Source organism: Neolamprologus brichardi, chromosome 15, assembly GCF_056152115.1.
Source record: "Neolamprologus brichardi isolate AB-2024 chromosome 15, ASM5615211v1, whole genome shotgun sequence".
NCBI lineage: Eukaryota > Metazoa > Chordata > Actinopteri > Cichliformes > Cichlidae > Neolamprologus > Neolamprologus brichardi.
In genome coordinates this window covers 19,591,772-19,607,893 of record NC_142118.1, presented here as the reverse complement: position 1 = coordinate 19,607,893, position 16,122 = coordinate 19,591,772, and the positions used below count along the sequence as shown (strand labels likewise).

General features: G+C 38.8%; 1 protein-coding gene across 5 annotated transcripts in view; it reads right to left on the bottom strand.

Annotated features, from left to right (window-relative positions):
- Window positions 1–16,122, bottom strand: part of fam184ab (family with sequence similarity 184 member Ab) — a 206,014-nt gene that overhangs the window by 88,438 nt on the left and 101,454 nt on the right. For all 5 annotated transcript variants that reach the window (XM_006805644.3, XM_006805647.3, XM_006805646.3 and 2 more), the window contains one exon: window positions 7,149–7,334. In XM_006805644.3, the coding sequence (XP_006805707.2) occupies window positions 7,149–7,334 (186 nt within the window). The remainder of the gene's footprint in view (window positions 1–7,148; window positions 7,335–16,122) is intronic.

Genomic DNA, 16,122 nt, shown 5'->3' with positions numbered 1-16,122 from the left:
TTAAGAAAGTTCTGGGGGAAAAAGACGGTCTTTCTCTTTTTTGCATTTATTTTTTTGGCCTTTTTTCTACACATTTTTGGATTCTGTTGGTTTCTCTTGACTTTCTGTTTGATCTCTCTAGGTCTTGCCTCTTGGGTCCTAAACTACTGCTCTACATTCCTTATATCCAACTGTGACACTATAGGAATCAGGAGTTTTCTTTAAAGCACATTGACTAATGAACTTCGCAGCATTAATTTTAGACGAGAGGGAAATAAGAAACTCAGTGCTTTCCAAAAAGAAACTCATGTTCTTCTTAAGAGTTAAAAAAAAAAGGTAATGGGGTAAAAATATATACCATAGAATATGCAGCAGACAAGCAGTGGGTAAAAGCGTCATCTAAGAACTGTGCATGTATGTGCTTAAGCTCTGTTAGGGAGGCCGCACGCTGTTCTAAGTAAGTAGCAGTAAAATATTGATGCTAGAAGTTTTAGAAACTCTCATATATGCACACACACACACACACACACACACACACACACACACACACACACACACACACACACACACACACTGTACTGGCTACCACAGCCATATCCTTGAGCCAATGCTCACATCTGTCTCCTTCAACATCAAATCATTTTGCCCTAAATTTGATCACTTTACTTACTTTATACCCTCCACTTGGAGTTTTATGCGCAGTAAATGTCATCCGTGTCCTGGTAAGACTGTGAATGTAAATATATTGGTCTTGCGCTCGTTTCAATGTCGAACTTTCAAAGCTTCTAACAAGCCTTATTTCCTCATTTATTTGAAAGACCCCCCCCCCCCCCCCCCCCCCCCCCCCAACAATTAACGTTGTCCTTTAAAGAACCAAAAGCTTAAAAAGCTTCCTTTTTTACTATGTAGCTTGATGTTTTCTAACATGTGCATGCAATGTGTTAATCTAATTAATGTCTTATTGTTTCTGTAGCAGCGACACACTACAACAACTCGAGGAGCACTAGTTTTAGCATCTCCCTGAAATAGCACCTAACACTTAAGATGCTCTTTGTCACCTGTGTGACTCATCAGGCAGCATGAACTGTCTGCACATGTGGCTGTCATCAGCTGCCACTTCTTATTATACTTTGTTTTCATTGAGAACCTATTTTAAATGCCTGTTCTGGATCTGGTTGCTTTGTGACATAATAAAACTGACAAAACCTTCATTGGGTTATTCACATTCCTACCAGCTCAGATTAGGAGAGCCCAGAGGTGTTCCAGATTACATTTATAGGTGATAAATATAAATGCGCACCCACATCAGTAGGTTGCATTTCCTCCTTTGATTTTTGCCAGCTTCTTAGTCAGAGTTATAGCGTCATTTGATGTATTTTAGTCTATAGACAACAAAAGAAAATGCAGATTTTATTTTATTTTTTGGCAGAAAACTCAACTGATGTCACATGTCGTGCCTGTGCTAGTTGGTGTACTACTTTGAATATGAGTAACAACATGTGCGCAGTAGTATCACCCTGTGATACATTTTTCTCTTGTTAGAGGACTATTTTTGTTTGCATGCTGGTTTGTGTTTTAGCAATGACTGTCATTCACATTGACACTGAAGTTAAAAAAGACTCAAAGCCCTACCATTACCAGGTACACTCAGGCAGAGGTGGAAAGTAACTCAGTACAATAATCAAGTACTATACTTGACAACACTTGACTTGACAGTACTCAACTTTCTAATTTAAACGGTTCTTCTGCTTCACCTCAACATTTCAATTTTTGTACATTCATAAGAAAATACATTTAACTATATTTATCTGTTTAGATTTTACAGTCTATTCCATGTGACTGATGGTTCCCAAACTTAGATTTTAACATTCTATTATTCTATTATTAACTTGTAACACCTATGTAATTTTCACAAATTCTTTTAGTAGACTGTTTAAGTATTAATAAGCAATAACACAAAGCTTAGGGCAAAGTTGGTAGAAGAGCACAGAAAAATGGTTACAGTGCTTCTTCTCTGAGAGCATGCAGGACATAACATGACTGCTCATCTCTGCCTTTATTATTACAACAGTACAAGTCAGAAATGAAGCCGAATCAGCTGCTTAGCTGCATCACTCGGGTCTGGGTACCTCTCACTGCTAACTCTGTGTGAGCATTATATACCGTTTTACAAGTCCGCACAGAGCTTTGACGTTATTCTTGCAGTGGCGGGTTGTTGTTTCTTGCATGAGCGCGGCGCTCTCTTTACTTTCTTGCCACTTTTACATGTTTGCCAGTGTTTCACGTTTGCTTCTTTGTACGTCTGCAAATGTGACTTTCTTCTTCGCTCTCTTTAGAAAGAAGATGTAATCATCGCTCCTCAGCAGTCATAAATCACTCTAACACTTTTGCCTCATCTTCCACATGAACTGTCATCAAAGCCGCTGTTGTAAAAAATATGCTGGAACATTTTTCCAACCCCCCCCCGAATCACGCAGACAATCGAGGAACTTATGTAGCTTATTGTTTGATTAATAACTATGATGTAATTACTGAATTACTCCATTACAGAGCCAGAATGGCTGATGTGGCTCATCCGGTGGCTCATCCGGTTCGCAATCCATCACAATTCACAGGTTCTTGCCAGTAAAATGACAACTGTGACCTTGAGCACACTTTGGGTGAAGACCCATTAGTTGATCACTGTCTGCAAGTTTCTGACCAATACCCAACACTGATTACAGTATATCCATCACTTTCTGCAGATTAAATACTGTAATCTTAGTTTACTTGCTTTTATATGAGGAGTAATTTCGGGTGTAATGATCCCGTCAGTGTTGTCATCCGATAGGGAAAAATGTGAAGATTTTCAGCACTATGAAAAGTGAAAACCATCAGGTTGTAAGAGCCTAACTCACCAATCTCAATATCCAAAACAAACTTTAATCAAACCTTCATCAGTCCCAGCTTGGTAAACTGATTTGTGCGTACTACACAATGCGAAACATTTCAGTAAACAATGCATGAACAGTCACACACTTTAGTAAGCACAAACTTCAAAATTAGGGAAAAAACTCCAAACATCACAGCCCACTGCTCTGTCTATCATCATCTTTCTAACAGATTTTCCATTTCAAACGTTCTTCAGCCTCTCTGAGAGAATCACATCTGCTCTTCCTCTTACACACAGGAAAAACTGCGCTCTTTGTATTCACGAGACTGACAGTCTTGTGACAACAATAAACTGAAAATGTTAGTCGGATCTTTTTCCACCGCCTGAGAGGAAGCGTTTCAAAGAGGGGCATCACCTGAAATTCAATATGAAATTAACTGAATACCGAAGCCAGTATTCAGCATTTCTTTACATTTTTTGGCATCAGCAGAGAAAAGCTCTTGGAACAGTATTTAGACCTTGTTACAAAGTGTCTAGGAAAACACAGCATGTATCTTCTTTATAGCTCTTGCGGCAGTGAATAAAGGAGAGTTTTTGTACAGATTGCAGAAACAGGCTTGTGATAAGTTACTTGTTAGTTATCCACACACACAACTTACAACACACAACTTACATAACATCATTTATGGAGAGGTAAATGAGTATAGCTCACAGTACAGAACTATATTAATAATTGGGAATAGGAAAAACTTTCATTTTCAACCTAGATTGTTAATAATCAACATAAATCCTCCCCCCCCCACCCCCCCCACCCCACACACACACACACACACACACACACACACACACACACACACACACACACACACACACACACACACAAAAAAAAAACCCTGCAACCTGCTGTAACTGTAGCCAGTGGTATAGAAAAACATATGCGACATAATGTGGGCTGTCTGTTATTCCACTCGTTTGCTAATGAAAACAACATGAGCAGACTGAAATATCTGACAGGACCACATCCTTTGGCAGGCCGCAGATCTTTAGTGCAAAGAACCCGAGCGAGCCGACAGCTTGTATTTTGACTGAGTCATTCCTGATTATCTGTCTGCTCATCATTTTATAATATCAACTCTAACTACACGGTTATTTGCAGTAGGTGCCTCCCGGGTTATGATAAAGTTTTGTAACAACATGTCACCACTTGTAACTGTGACTTAGAGGTAGAGCAAATTTCAAACAGGGAGGATGTTTGTCAAACAATCCAGGTGAGCAGCAAAAAGGAAACAAAAAAATACACAAGAACAATGGAAACACGAGAAAAACTACAAAGTATAAAGTAGAAATAAAAAACTGACTTGAGGGAGTCTGTTGCTGCCTGGGTTATTAATAGATATGGTCCACCAGTACACCGAATCTGATCAAATTCATCAGATCATCAGTTTTGTGATCTAGTGTACATTTTTATCCCTGTCAGGTTACCGCTGACAGGGATAAGCGGAAGAGAGCGGATGGATGGAGGTTACCGCTGAATAATTAGATTTCAAAATGAAATAAAAACTTGACGAGAGAAAGTATATCATACATAAGTATGATATACTTTATGTCAAACTTTTATTCTGTACATGATGACAACAGGGTGACACGAGCTGATTATTAATGACTGTTCTCTTTCCTCTTTATTTAAAAAAAATCAGCATTGACTTGTGTTCATATTCCTCAGTCGTTTGAGTTGCCATGGTGAATTGTGATATCACGGTATGTGTTATAAACTACATAAAACTACACGTACTTCAGCTAGTTTGAAAGTAAATTTAATCTCAAAGTTTAGCTCTCCAGACAGCAAAATTTCCATCACATACTCTATATAACCTACAATACTCTGCCTGCTGTGTAGCAAATGGTAGAGAGGAAATTACTGATAAACACAGAGGGTCATTTCGGAGCGAGAGAAAAATATTTCCTTCTGCAGTTAGCAGACCACAAACAAGAGAGTGAATATTGGACAACAGTCTAAATAAATAATGAAGTTACTCTGTAAGATGTCAGATCGTATCAGACCGCTGCAGTCAAAGGTTAGAGAAGCGAGTCTACAACAAGATCAATGGATCAGTCCTGGGTCATCTCTCTCGTCAACACCACTGCTCCGCTGATGCTGTTTCAGCCTACAGCTATGTGCAAGTGAAACTTTCCTTAATAAATTCATGCTAAATCAAGTTGGTCAAGTTAGTTTGTTAAAAATTATTTCCTGAAGACTAATCCATCCATCCATGCAGATTAAAGGACACCAGCATCTTACTAACCAAACATTTTTGTATTAGATGAGGTCAACAAGTTGCTTGTCATCTTGAGCACTTCACCATCTCCTTCTTTCACTTTATTTCTGATTGAATCCAACATTTGACAACTCTAGCTTTTCAACATGTGCAGTTCTAGGGAATTCAACAGTAATGGCAAAGTTTGTAATAAAGCTGCCCAAGCCTTTACTGGACGAAGAGTGGCCCTTTTACCATACGTTTTATACAGTCGTCCCAGGTGTGCGTGCCACCAAGATGTCTGATGGCCTAGCCCCCCCAAAACATCACCACAGAAGGTTTTGGTTAAATGTATTTAACCTCCCAGTGACTAGTATGCAGCTGATTAGCTCAAAACCGTGCAACAAGTTCACACTAGTTAGCAAGCTAATATTAGTGGGCTGAGATCACAGACACTATAAAAGATGAGCACAGCTTTTGGGCCAGAAATTTAAGTTCATGCAAAAGCACCTTAACCGTGATTCTTTTTATTGGTCAGCCAGGAACCACTGCACTAGAAAAACTGGGGAAATGGCCCTCAGCTCGCTCTCCCTGTGACCTCAGTAAACATTTCCTGATATGTTTATGGGCCCAATCACTAGTTTCTAATCATCGCAAACAGCAACTGGGGCCCACTACCTTCCATTATTAACCCAATTACCTGTACTGCTGTCACTGTCAGCAGGCACCAGTAGACACTGTCACTATGATTTCTCATCACAGTAATGGCGGCTGTGCTGGATGGTGGAGCACACAAATCGGTGATAGCAAGGCACCACGCGATGACCATGTTTTGACATATTTTTAGCTGCACATTGTCTTGTGACTAAAATATTACCAAAGCTCAAAAGTGCATAAAGTTAAAAAATAATCGAATGCATCAGAACAAATAAAAAATACTTATACACCAAAAGTTAATTTCCTGTCACATCTGGTGTCCATCAGAAATTCTTCTAAGAACAGAATGTTTACGGCTTGAAAATAGCTCCGGGCCTGATGATGCAGGATCAATTAGCATACAGCTGTTCACATTCCTCCGGCTTCGAGCAATAATCGCTGATTACTCAAGATGCGGCAATCACAAAATAAACCCCTGTTGATCTTCATTCATTGTGCCCTGTGAACCCACCATCTGATCCATCCATGTTTTAAAGCTGCAGTATACAAAAGTGTTTTTAGAAAGTGACATGACATAAAAACACTCAAACACACTGGGCTTTAACACTCAAAAAATGCATAAACATGCTTAATCGTTCGTGATATTGTCACAGCTACAGTCAGCAGATTAGACAGGCGACCCACACAAACAACAACAACAACACTAAGGCCGGCTAACAGCAGCACTTCTCAACAGAAAGGTTCTGTACATCCTCAACAACTCACCTCAGTATTGGAGAGAAATAAGCTTCACTGACTCCAGAGGCTCCACATGGACACCCAGCTGACATAAACAGCAGACTGACAGAGTTGTTTGTACCTACAGCCGCCATAATTAGGATTAGCAATCTACTGACATCTACAGCAGTGGTGAGATTTCACAAGCTGTACCTTTAACTCTATGTTTTTTGGCTTGTTTTAACAGACAAAGGAAGAAAACTTGAGATGCACTGGTTTAGTCCATTCAACCCACTATTTTCTTTAAACTACTGCACCGAGGCTAGTGTGAAATTTGCTCAAGTCCCTCCTCACAGGCTACATTTTTGTAAAGCCTTAAAAAACAGAGGCCAGAGGCACTGCAGAATTCTTTTTTTTTTTTTTAAATAACTACACCAGCTTTAAATGTAGTTGTTTCTTCTTTGTAGTTGGGACCTTTGTTATGATTGCATGTGTCAGATGCTTCACTTCATAATAAGGCTCTGGTCTGGAAGAACCTTCGTCATATCCGAGGTGTACACTGGAACATTTACAATAAAGGACCCAGGCCAGCCCTGTATGTCTGTCTGTCCTTGAAAACAATGAAAACATGTCCCTGTGTGTGTGTGTGTGTGTGTGTGTGTACTCACAGCCAGGAGGCGGTTCTTGTCCTTCTCGGCGTTGTTGAGAGCGGTCTCCAGGGTCACCCTGTTCTTCTTGGCGACTTCCTCCAGAGCTCGAGCTTGGCTCTCCTTCATTTGGCTGGTCTCCTCTTCGTATCGAGCTCGCAGACTGTTCACGTCCTTCTCGTGGGACACTTTCTCATCACGGAGGGTCTAAAAAACACCAAAAACGCACGTGCAAACTTAAATTATGCTCAAAGGTGAGCGCTGCGATAGATGATAGACAGACACAGAGCTCCGGCTGACATTCACACCATATGCTGCATTATTCAGCCATATTGCCACCGTTTGCTTGGGGATAATCCTCCAGGCTGCCTCTATACAGTGCTACTCTTTCTCTCCACATCACTCTCATGTGTTATTCTTTGAACAGTAAAAGTTGATAAAGCCTGGGCACAGCCTATCTGGGATTACTGATAATGGGGTTATTGATTAGGACACAATGAAGCCCACTATCAGTCTCAAAAATAAAGATACAATCGTTTGGATTCTAGATGTCCAACAGTCTTTATCACACTGGTGTTCGGGTATTGTGTTTTTTAAGTATGCTAAAGCAGTTTAGCTGATAACAGGAGAACTTCTTTTTACTCATTATTTAAACAGTAGGTCTTTGAGTTCACGCAGAAAGAAACAAACAGACTTTGGGATGTTTTGTAGTGAAGTCCCAAGTGAAATGAACAGCTGCTGATTGAAGACTCTGACCAACACGTTTTAAACATTGTAAAAAGATCTTTAATATAGGCAGACATGTAATATTATGTTTGACAAAAAACTAAATTAGGTGCACAGAAACTATATTTGACTCTGCAGTGGGACATCGCATGATGATGACAACAGCGTATAATACGGTGACCTTTGGGATAAAATAAGAAGCAGCAATAAGGAGACCAAACAGTTCAGGATACGTTGACCTGATCGTGTGGCTGTTTTCACTTTTTTTTTCTTTTCTTGTTTTCTTGGACAAGTCCAAATATCAACTTTTGTGTCTATACAGGAAACAGTTTTGATGATCTATAGTATCACTTTACATATGAATTATTTGTTTAAGGCAAACACATCAGCAGTGTTAGTATTAGTCATAATGCATAAGGCTTACTACAAAACCTCCTAGTGGTAAAATGTCAATGTACCAGTGTTGTACACTCATTCAAACAATCAACTATGGTTAGAAGTGCTTCACAAGTACCTGGATGATGTACAGTCAAACAAGTAAGTAAAACTCTTGCCCTTCTTGCCCGCAGGAAAGAGAGGGACCTGAGAAATTTTCAACCAACAAGAGCTAGCAAGACAATCACAATTCTCAGTGTCATCTGTGTACATTAAGTGCACAACTTAGATCATTTAATTTGAGACAACACTGTGTCAAAGTTTACAAACTGCACGTGTAACTGAACTAATAAGGAGTACTGTAAAAATGCTCATCTGTATAGATAAATCCAATAGTAATTTTAAATTTAAGAAAAAAGTGAAAATTTGTTCAAAACTAACTTCTAATGTGACCCACTGATGAGTTACAGACATGACAGATGTTTAAGAGGAGGAAAAACATTAAAAAGCCTGAAATTCCAAGTTAAAATGCTAAGCTAATGAGTATAAATGCAAAAAAAAATATGTAATGAGCATCATTTAAAGAATGAATAAAAGTTATTAGCAGTGATTTATGTGTGGATGACATGAGAGGAGAAGTCGTAGAATAGCAGAGCAAGGAGGCAGAAAATGCAGTGAAGAACAGATGTAGAAAAGATGTTTAGAGAGACACAAGGAGAAAGAATGAAGTCCTGCAGAGTTAGGTTGCTGCCAGGCTCTATAAACTGTGTAACTCAGAGATGAGCAGACAGGCAAGAACAAATGCCCTCTGTACCCAGCAACAGTGCACTGGGTTTGTCATTGGGAAGCTATTATAGTATGAATCAAGGCTAGAGTCAAAAAACAGGGATTTTCAGGGGAAACAGAAAAAACAGACAAAAAAAAAAATAATATGCAAGCGGTAAAGTTTGGTTTTAATCAGGAGAGCAGCTGTTTCCTCTTTGCATGGCTTTAACAAAACTTTAATTGGCTAAACTTCGCCAAAAAAAAAGTCACAAGGGAACTGTAATACACATGAGCTGAGCTGACTCACACAGTGAGCGATCTGAGGGAACATATCCTATTAAAGACTATACCAAGATTATCTGACTACTAATGAGATTAGAGTTAAAATCAGCAGCTCTGTTTCTAGCTTTAAATTTCGGTCGGTTGTGTGTCTCGGATTAAAAAACTGTAGCTAAAGGTGTAGATAAAGTTTACATGTGGGTTCTGGTTGTGGAGCTGGGTAGGTTCCTGGTTTCTTTGCGCACTAACAAGAGATTGGCACCACACCAATCATCTGGTGGCAATAGCACATCAGGGCGTACTATAGGCAGACATAAAAGGGATGGCAGGAAGAAAATTCGAAAGTAACTGATAAAAATAATTTTTAAAATAAGGTTATATTTTTTTTAATTTAAATTTGCTCAGTCTCAGGAGTCCACACAGTGAATTTCAGGTAGGCCATTAAAAGGCTCTGACAGCATTTTTACTGATGACAAAGGTATGCGTTATTTGATGGTAATTTTATTAAAATAAATAAATAAAGAGGCTAAGTGGCTGGTAATAGAAGTGAGGGATTAGCTGAGTGAACAATTAATCTTTGGCACCACAAATATATGTTTGTTAAACTAATTGCAAATGTCATCAGTGTCACCGACTCACTGTTGGGTTACGCAGCCACCCGTCACTTACCCAGGGTTGCACTGTACACTGCACTGTAGCCGCGACAGCTCCCCTCCCCTCCCCTCTCGCTAATTGCTGTAATAGATGTAAACAAGCAGGGTGGGAGGTGGAGCAGATGACATCTAGTAAAAACTTCTAGAGTCCACCAGTCTACTTTGATGTAGCAAATGAAGGGTTGAATGTAGCGTTTGAGTCCGGCCTGCATCATTGACTATGACAGCCTTAATTAATTTCAAATCAAACTATCAATATATATCACATTTTACAAAAAAATCCTATTAACTGTTTAGGATTTGCAGACATTTTTAAATACAGATCACATTTTTAGAGGTTCAAAATAATTGGAGGATTCATAAGCAGTTTCATAGCTTAGTTATTATTATACAACAAATGAAGCAGACATAATATCTGAAGTTGACTTAAAATGTTGAATTCCACGTGTCTCAGCAAGACACACGAGACAACTAAGGTGGATGAAGACAGAATTAATTCCATGGTTAAGAGAAGTAACATTTAACCAAGCCAAGAACGCCTTTGAGCAGATAGCTGGTACCTCCATCTGATCCTATCACTAATATCGTCCTCTGTCACACCAAACTTCTGCATGTCCTCCTTCACTATACCTGTGAATCTTTTCTGTCGTCTCTGGCAGCTCCACATTCAAAATACCTAGCCTAATATGCACTCTCTCTCATCTGCACATGTCGAAACCATCTCAGCCTTCCCTCTTTTGACCTTTATCTCCAAACAGCTCAACCTCAGCTGTCCCTCTGATGCACTCATTTCTAATTTCTAAACATACATCAAATCAGGACTCACTACCATCTTGTAAACCTTCCCTTTCAGTCTTGCTGCTATTCTTCTGTCACAAATCACCTGACCCACTCCTCCCTGTATGCACTTTCTTCTTCACCTCTCCTGTGCACTGTCCATTACTTTGAATGGTTGACCCCAAGTATTCCAACTCATCTACCTTTTTTATGTTTATCTTTCCACCTGTCTCCCTTTCATTCACACACGTGTTCTGTTTTGTTTCATTGTTTCATTCTGTTATTTGTTTCATTCCTCCTCTCTCCAGAGCATACCTCGACCTCTCCAGACTCTCTGCTTTCTACTCTCCTTACAGATCATAATATAATCTGTGATCATCAGCGTTCACAGAAACTCCTTCCTGAGCTCAGCTGTCAACCTGTCCATCATGACCACAAACAAGTAGGGGCTCTGATCAGATTTAATCTCACCCCAACTTGAACCCATCTGTCACTCTTACCACACACCTCACCAGTATCTTGCTGTCCTCATAAATGTCCTGTACCTCCCCTCACATAACTTCTCTGACGGCTCATCAACTTTGTCCATCTATCGTGTGTCCAGCTTCACATACAACTGACTGTAAGCTTTTCCTTTGCCACCTCACTCTTTCTTGAATGCCTACCTTCCCAGTACTCCGGTGTACTATTTTTAATCTCCGCGCTATCTCACTTTTCCACCTTCTTCCCTTGATATTCTCACCCTGATAACAAAATTTATATCAATGGACATAAGTGGAGCCTTGCATGGTGGTGGATGCAGAAACTACAGCATTGTTGTTGGTTTATTAGATGGAGAGACATCTGTTTCGGCATCTCATGGTATTAAAAATCATATCCTATGACATACTAATACCCTAGTGTTCTATATACTTTAATGGCAGTAAATTTACTGCTTCAGAATTAAAAGCGTAATAGCTCCCCAGCCTATTTAGTGATACTAAATGCTTACATAACCACAGAGAGCCCATTACAAATTATATTCACTCATTACAAATTAAATATTTGCTTAAGTGTGATAAACGTAATGTGTAAAACTCTTCCTTTGTCCACTAAACTGAACTCTAGAAATATTAGGCTTCAGAAAAATGTGAATATATTAGCTTCTCAAGTCATTTAGACTGACTGATCAACATAACCTCTCAGCATGACACATTTTAGTGTCCTAAAACATGTACAATTTATATCTCATTCAACCCCACAATTTTCATTAACCCTACTGAGTGTCTGGCAGATCATCAGACACTGGCAGCAACATGAAAAAACTTTAATCTCCGATCAAAGAACGATCATATTAGTGTGCAGTAATTGCTCAGAACCAAAGGCTGTTTTGGAAAACTACCAAAAACAACATCTAACAAACTGGTCAAACTGGGAAAGCCTGTTGTGTTATCATATGGCCAACAAAGCCATGGGCGACACATCTCCACAGTGTGACACAAACAACAGGCCATGAACATCCTGAGAGGTTCATTTCTCCTTTTGCAGAGAGACAGAGGAAAAAAACTCAAAGAAATAAAAACAAACAAAATGAGAGAGGATGGTAATAAGAGGGAAAAGAGGGAACTGAAATGAAAACCAAGGAAACAATTAATCTAATGACTTTTCACACATGTTCCCTAATTAAGTCAGGTCAATGAAATTATCATTATAGTTCCGTCTCTTCTTGTTCACTAATGTTCCTTATTTCGAACCATAATTGATCCAATCTTTGTCTTAAAAAAACAAGGAAAAAAGAAAACATGGTCTGCGTTGCCAAAAAAGATGCAAATTTATATGGATTTCACTTGGAAGGAACTGTGCCAAATATCACTACATTAACAATTAAATGTAATTATAAAAATCATCTTTGCAATGTTTACATCAAGGTAATTTTAATTTATTTTACAAATACAATATATTCACTATCATTTTGCATTTTATGTTCAATGTAGGTATTTGTTGTGCCTGAAAATGAACAAATAAATGAAAATGAATGAAATGAAAAATTTAACTGTACAAAGTAGAGATGGACCGATCCGATATTACTTATCGGTATCGGTCCGATACTGACCCAAATTACTGGATATCGGCGAGAAATAAAAAATGTAATCCGATCCATTAAATATCAAAAAAGCACCTCACAAAACTTGCTAGACAGCGTAGCACGTCGCAGCAGTGTGCATCACGTGATAGAGCGGCTGTGTGTATTTGTAGCCTTGCTAGCAAACCAGCATTTCATCTCCGAGGAAGTTTTCCCAGAGAGAAGTAAAGCAAGTGTGTAAGTTCATCTCTGAATGTTTGTAAAGCTTATGGAGCGACTGCCTCTCTCTCTCTCTCTCTCTCTCTCTCTCCTGCTGCTACTTCAATGTGAAACTGATTAATGATCAGCTGATCGGCTTTTCTGTAGCGAGTCTGTCTCTCTTCTTAGTTTTTGGCCCACTTCTCACCAGAAAGAGGAAACCAGCGGCTGAACAACAGCAGCACGTTTAAGCTTGATAAGCTGTTGTTAGAATTTATTTATTAATACTTTCTACACCAGGATCCTTTTCTACATAGCTGACTACTGGGGCAGGGGCGGATCTAGCAAAGTTTAGCCAGGGGGGCCGATAGGGCATGAACAGGGAAAAGGGGGCACAAAGACATACTTTTCTTTCTTATTCTCATTTAAAATGTCTAGCTTTTAATAAATAATTATCTGAATCTTACACCCAAAGTTTTAATCTGATGTAAAATATATTGAAGTCCATTACTGTATATAGTAACTGTTAAGTCTAATATACCCTAGTAAGCTATAGTACTTTTTCCTTTGGGAAGATACCATCTGTGCAGTCTGCAATTCTGTTGAAGAAAGATGTTGAATCTATTTAATTATTCTTGAAAAATAATTTATTTCTGTGCATTTTCCCCCTGCATCAAATTAAATTTGATTACATCGATTAAGCATCATGAGGTGGAGGGTTTGCTGGGAGTTTGCAACCCTATTAGTTAGGTTGCTTAATATCTCTGCTAAGTACTCTATTATATACCAGAATAGGGAGGATGGAGCAGGTTTAAGGTTATTAGTTTGATCAGTATTGCTGAACTATGAAATATTTTGGGCGCAGTGTATTTTTTACATACAGGTATAACAGAATAGCTTTAGTGTTGTTATTTATTTAAACTTGAGTATGAACTTATACAAAATGCAGCAAGATATTAAAAAAAATGTTTTATTGATTAAAAAACACACTATATCGGATTCATATCGGTATCGGCAGATATCCAAATTTATGATATCGGTATCGGTATCGGACATAAAAAAGTGGTATCGTGCCATCTCTAGTACAAAGCATTTGTTTTTTACATGACTTTTAGCAGTAAATATTCAGAGTATTTACATCTAAAAACACTCATGAACCTGTCTCAGTCAGGGCTGCTATAGCTGATTATGAATGGTTCTTACTGTTTTTGTTTTGTTTTCGGTTTCAAGCCACTTTTCAACCGAGCTCTGTCTCAGTGTAGCAGAAAAAGTAAATTAGCTCTTTATAACTTCAGTCAATTATCCTTTCATGTTTTAACTGACTTGGTCAGTGTCTCATCTTTTGGCACCGTTTCCCTATCTGGTCCTGCTGCAGCCCTCCTCGCCACTGGCTTTCATATGTAAAGGGTGAAGAGGTCCCTGAACAGAGCTGCACCGCCAAATATAAATTACTGCAGATGGGAATGCTCTCTTCCCAATTTCTTGCTTCACTGCCCGTTCAGCTTGTGACTGTTTTCTTTTGGCATTACATGTTATGTTCTGTTTACTCACTTTACTAAACTTTAGAGGGGAACAGCCAATTACTGTGACACTCATATTCAGTGCAGCACTTTGATCTGCTGCTCCATTGGGGGTCCTGAGACCCTATAACTGCATTTTGATCGAGGTGATATGTCCAAAGTATAATACAAACACCAGTGTAATTTCTCCATTACACTACTAACTAACTCCTCGTTTCCCCCCGTGGCATGAGCCTTAGTTTTTCGTTTCCTTAACGTTGTTAAAAGATTCTTCAGTTCAATAAAAACGTGTACATAGTTCTAAGCTGCGGTGTGCTGAGTCTGCTTTGGGGTCCTGTTACCTGAACACTCCGTGTTCTGTGACAGTATTGTTATAGGAGAGCTTTGAGGCAACTGTTGTTGTGACTTCACGCAACATAAATAAAAGTTTTCAATGTGTTTTTTCAGATGAGAAAACATGTAGACTATGTGACACAAAAATGCATTGGAAAAAATTCAACCCACCTCTCTGGGGCCTTTAATACAAAAAACATTCATAGCGTGAAGGTAAAATTTCATTAAGCATAAATAAAGTTATTTTACATTAATAAATCAACTGAACCCGTCGAGGTCAGATGGGAACAAATTTAGTGGAGTTTGCATAAATTTCATCAAGAGCCAATTTATAATGATGAATCAGTGTTGAAAGGTTTGGAAATTTAGCTTCAGCCATAGAAGAAAGATGGCATGAAGTTTAAGTGATCTGAGATCTTCCATTATCCTTGGGAAGACATCTAAATTCACAGCAACCACACTCAGTGGGAGAAGTCTTTCAGCTCCCAGAGGATTACACTGCACAAATGTCAGATATAAAAGGATGGGAAAACACACATGAGGCTGCAACACTTGACATTTACTATCGGCTGCGGTTGGTCTGCTGACTACGCTGTTGCTTAAATCATCTGACCTTTAAGAGTCCCGCTTTTTAAAAAGAGGAGCAGCTGTCCTTTTTTCAGAGTTTGTAAAAGCTGTGATCGACAGGTTTGACCCTTTCAACTGTTTGACGACTGCAGGTCATCTTGCACAGATGACATGCTTTAAACTTTGTTGCAGACCTACGATTCATTTTCTTCTTAATCCCTAGGAATTCCTCTGCAATGCACTAAATATGCCAAAATAACTAACATAAGATAGACAGGGCAGGTATTTATGCATACTGTAAATCTACATGTTCTTATCTAAAAATCTGACTTCGTCTACAAGTACAACTCTCCCAGATACATCAATAATTAAAATCAAGTGCTCTTTTTACTTCTGTAAAGACTTGGTTTGGGAAATACATCAGCCTTACATGGGGATTACAGTCTCGTCTGTACAGTCAGTATCACAAACTAAGAGAAGCACGCAAAAGAAAACTGGAAAAACGAATTTGGACGGCTCTTTACTAGAGTCTACGTTTAAATCTACTTTTGCTTGATCCTGGTCACATGGTCAGGAGAGACAAGTTCACTACTTAAAATGCACATAAATACAAAAAAATACAGGAGACCAAGGCTTCATGCTGGGGTTTCACAATAACGTTTTGGGTACAATTTGTTTTCTACCAAAGTAACCCTAATGTGAAAACCTGATGTCAGTAGGTATTACTTATTACTGCTTAA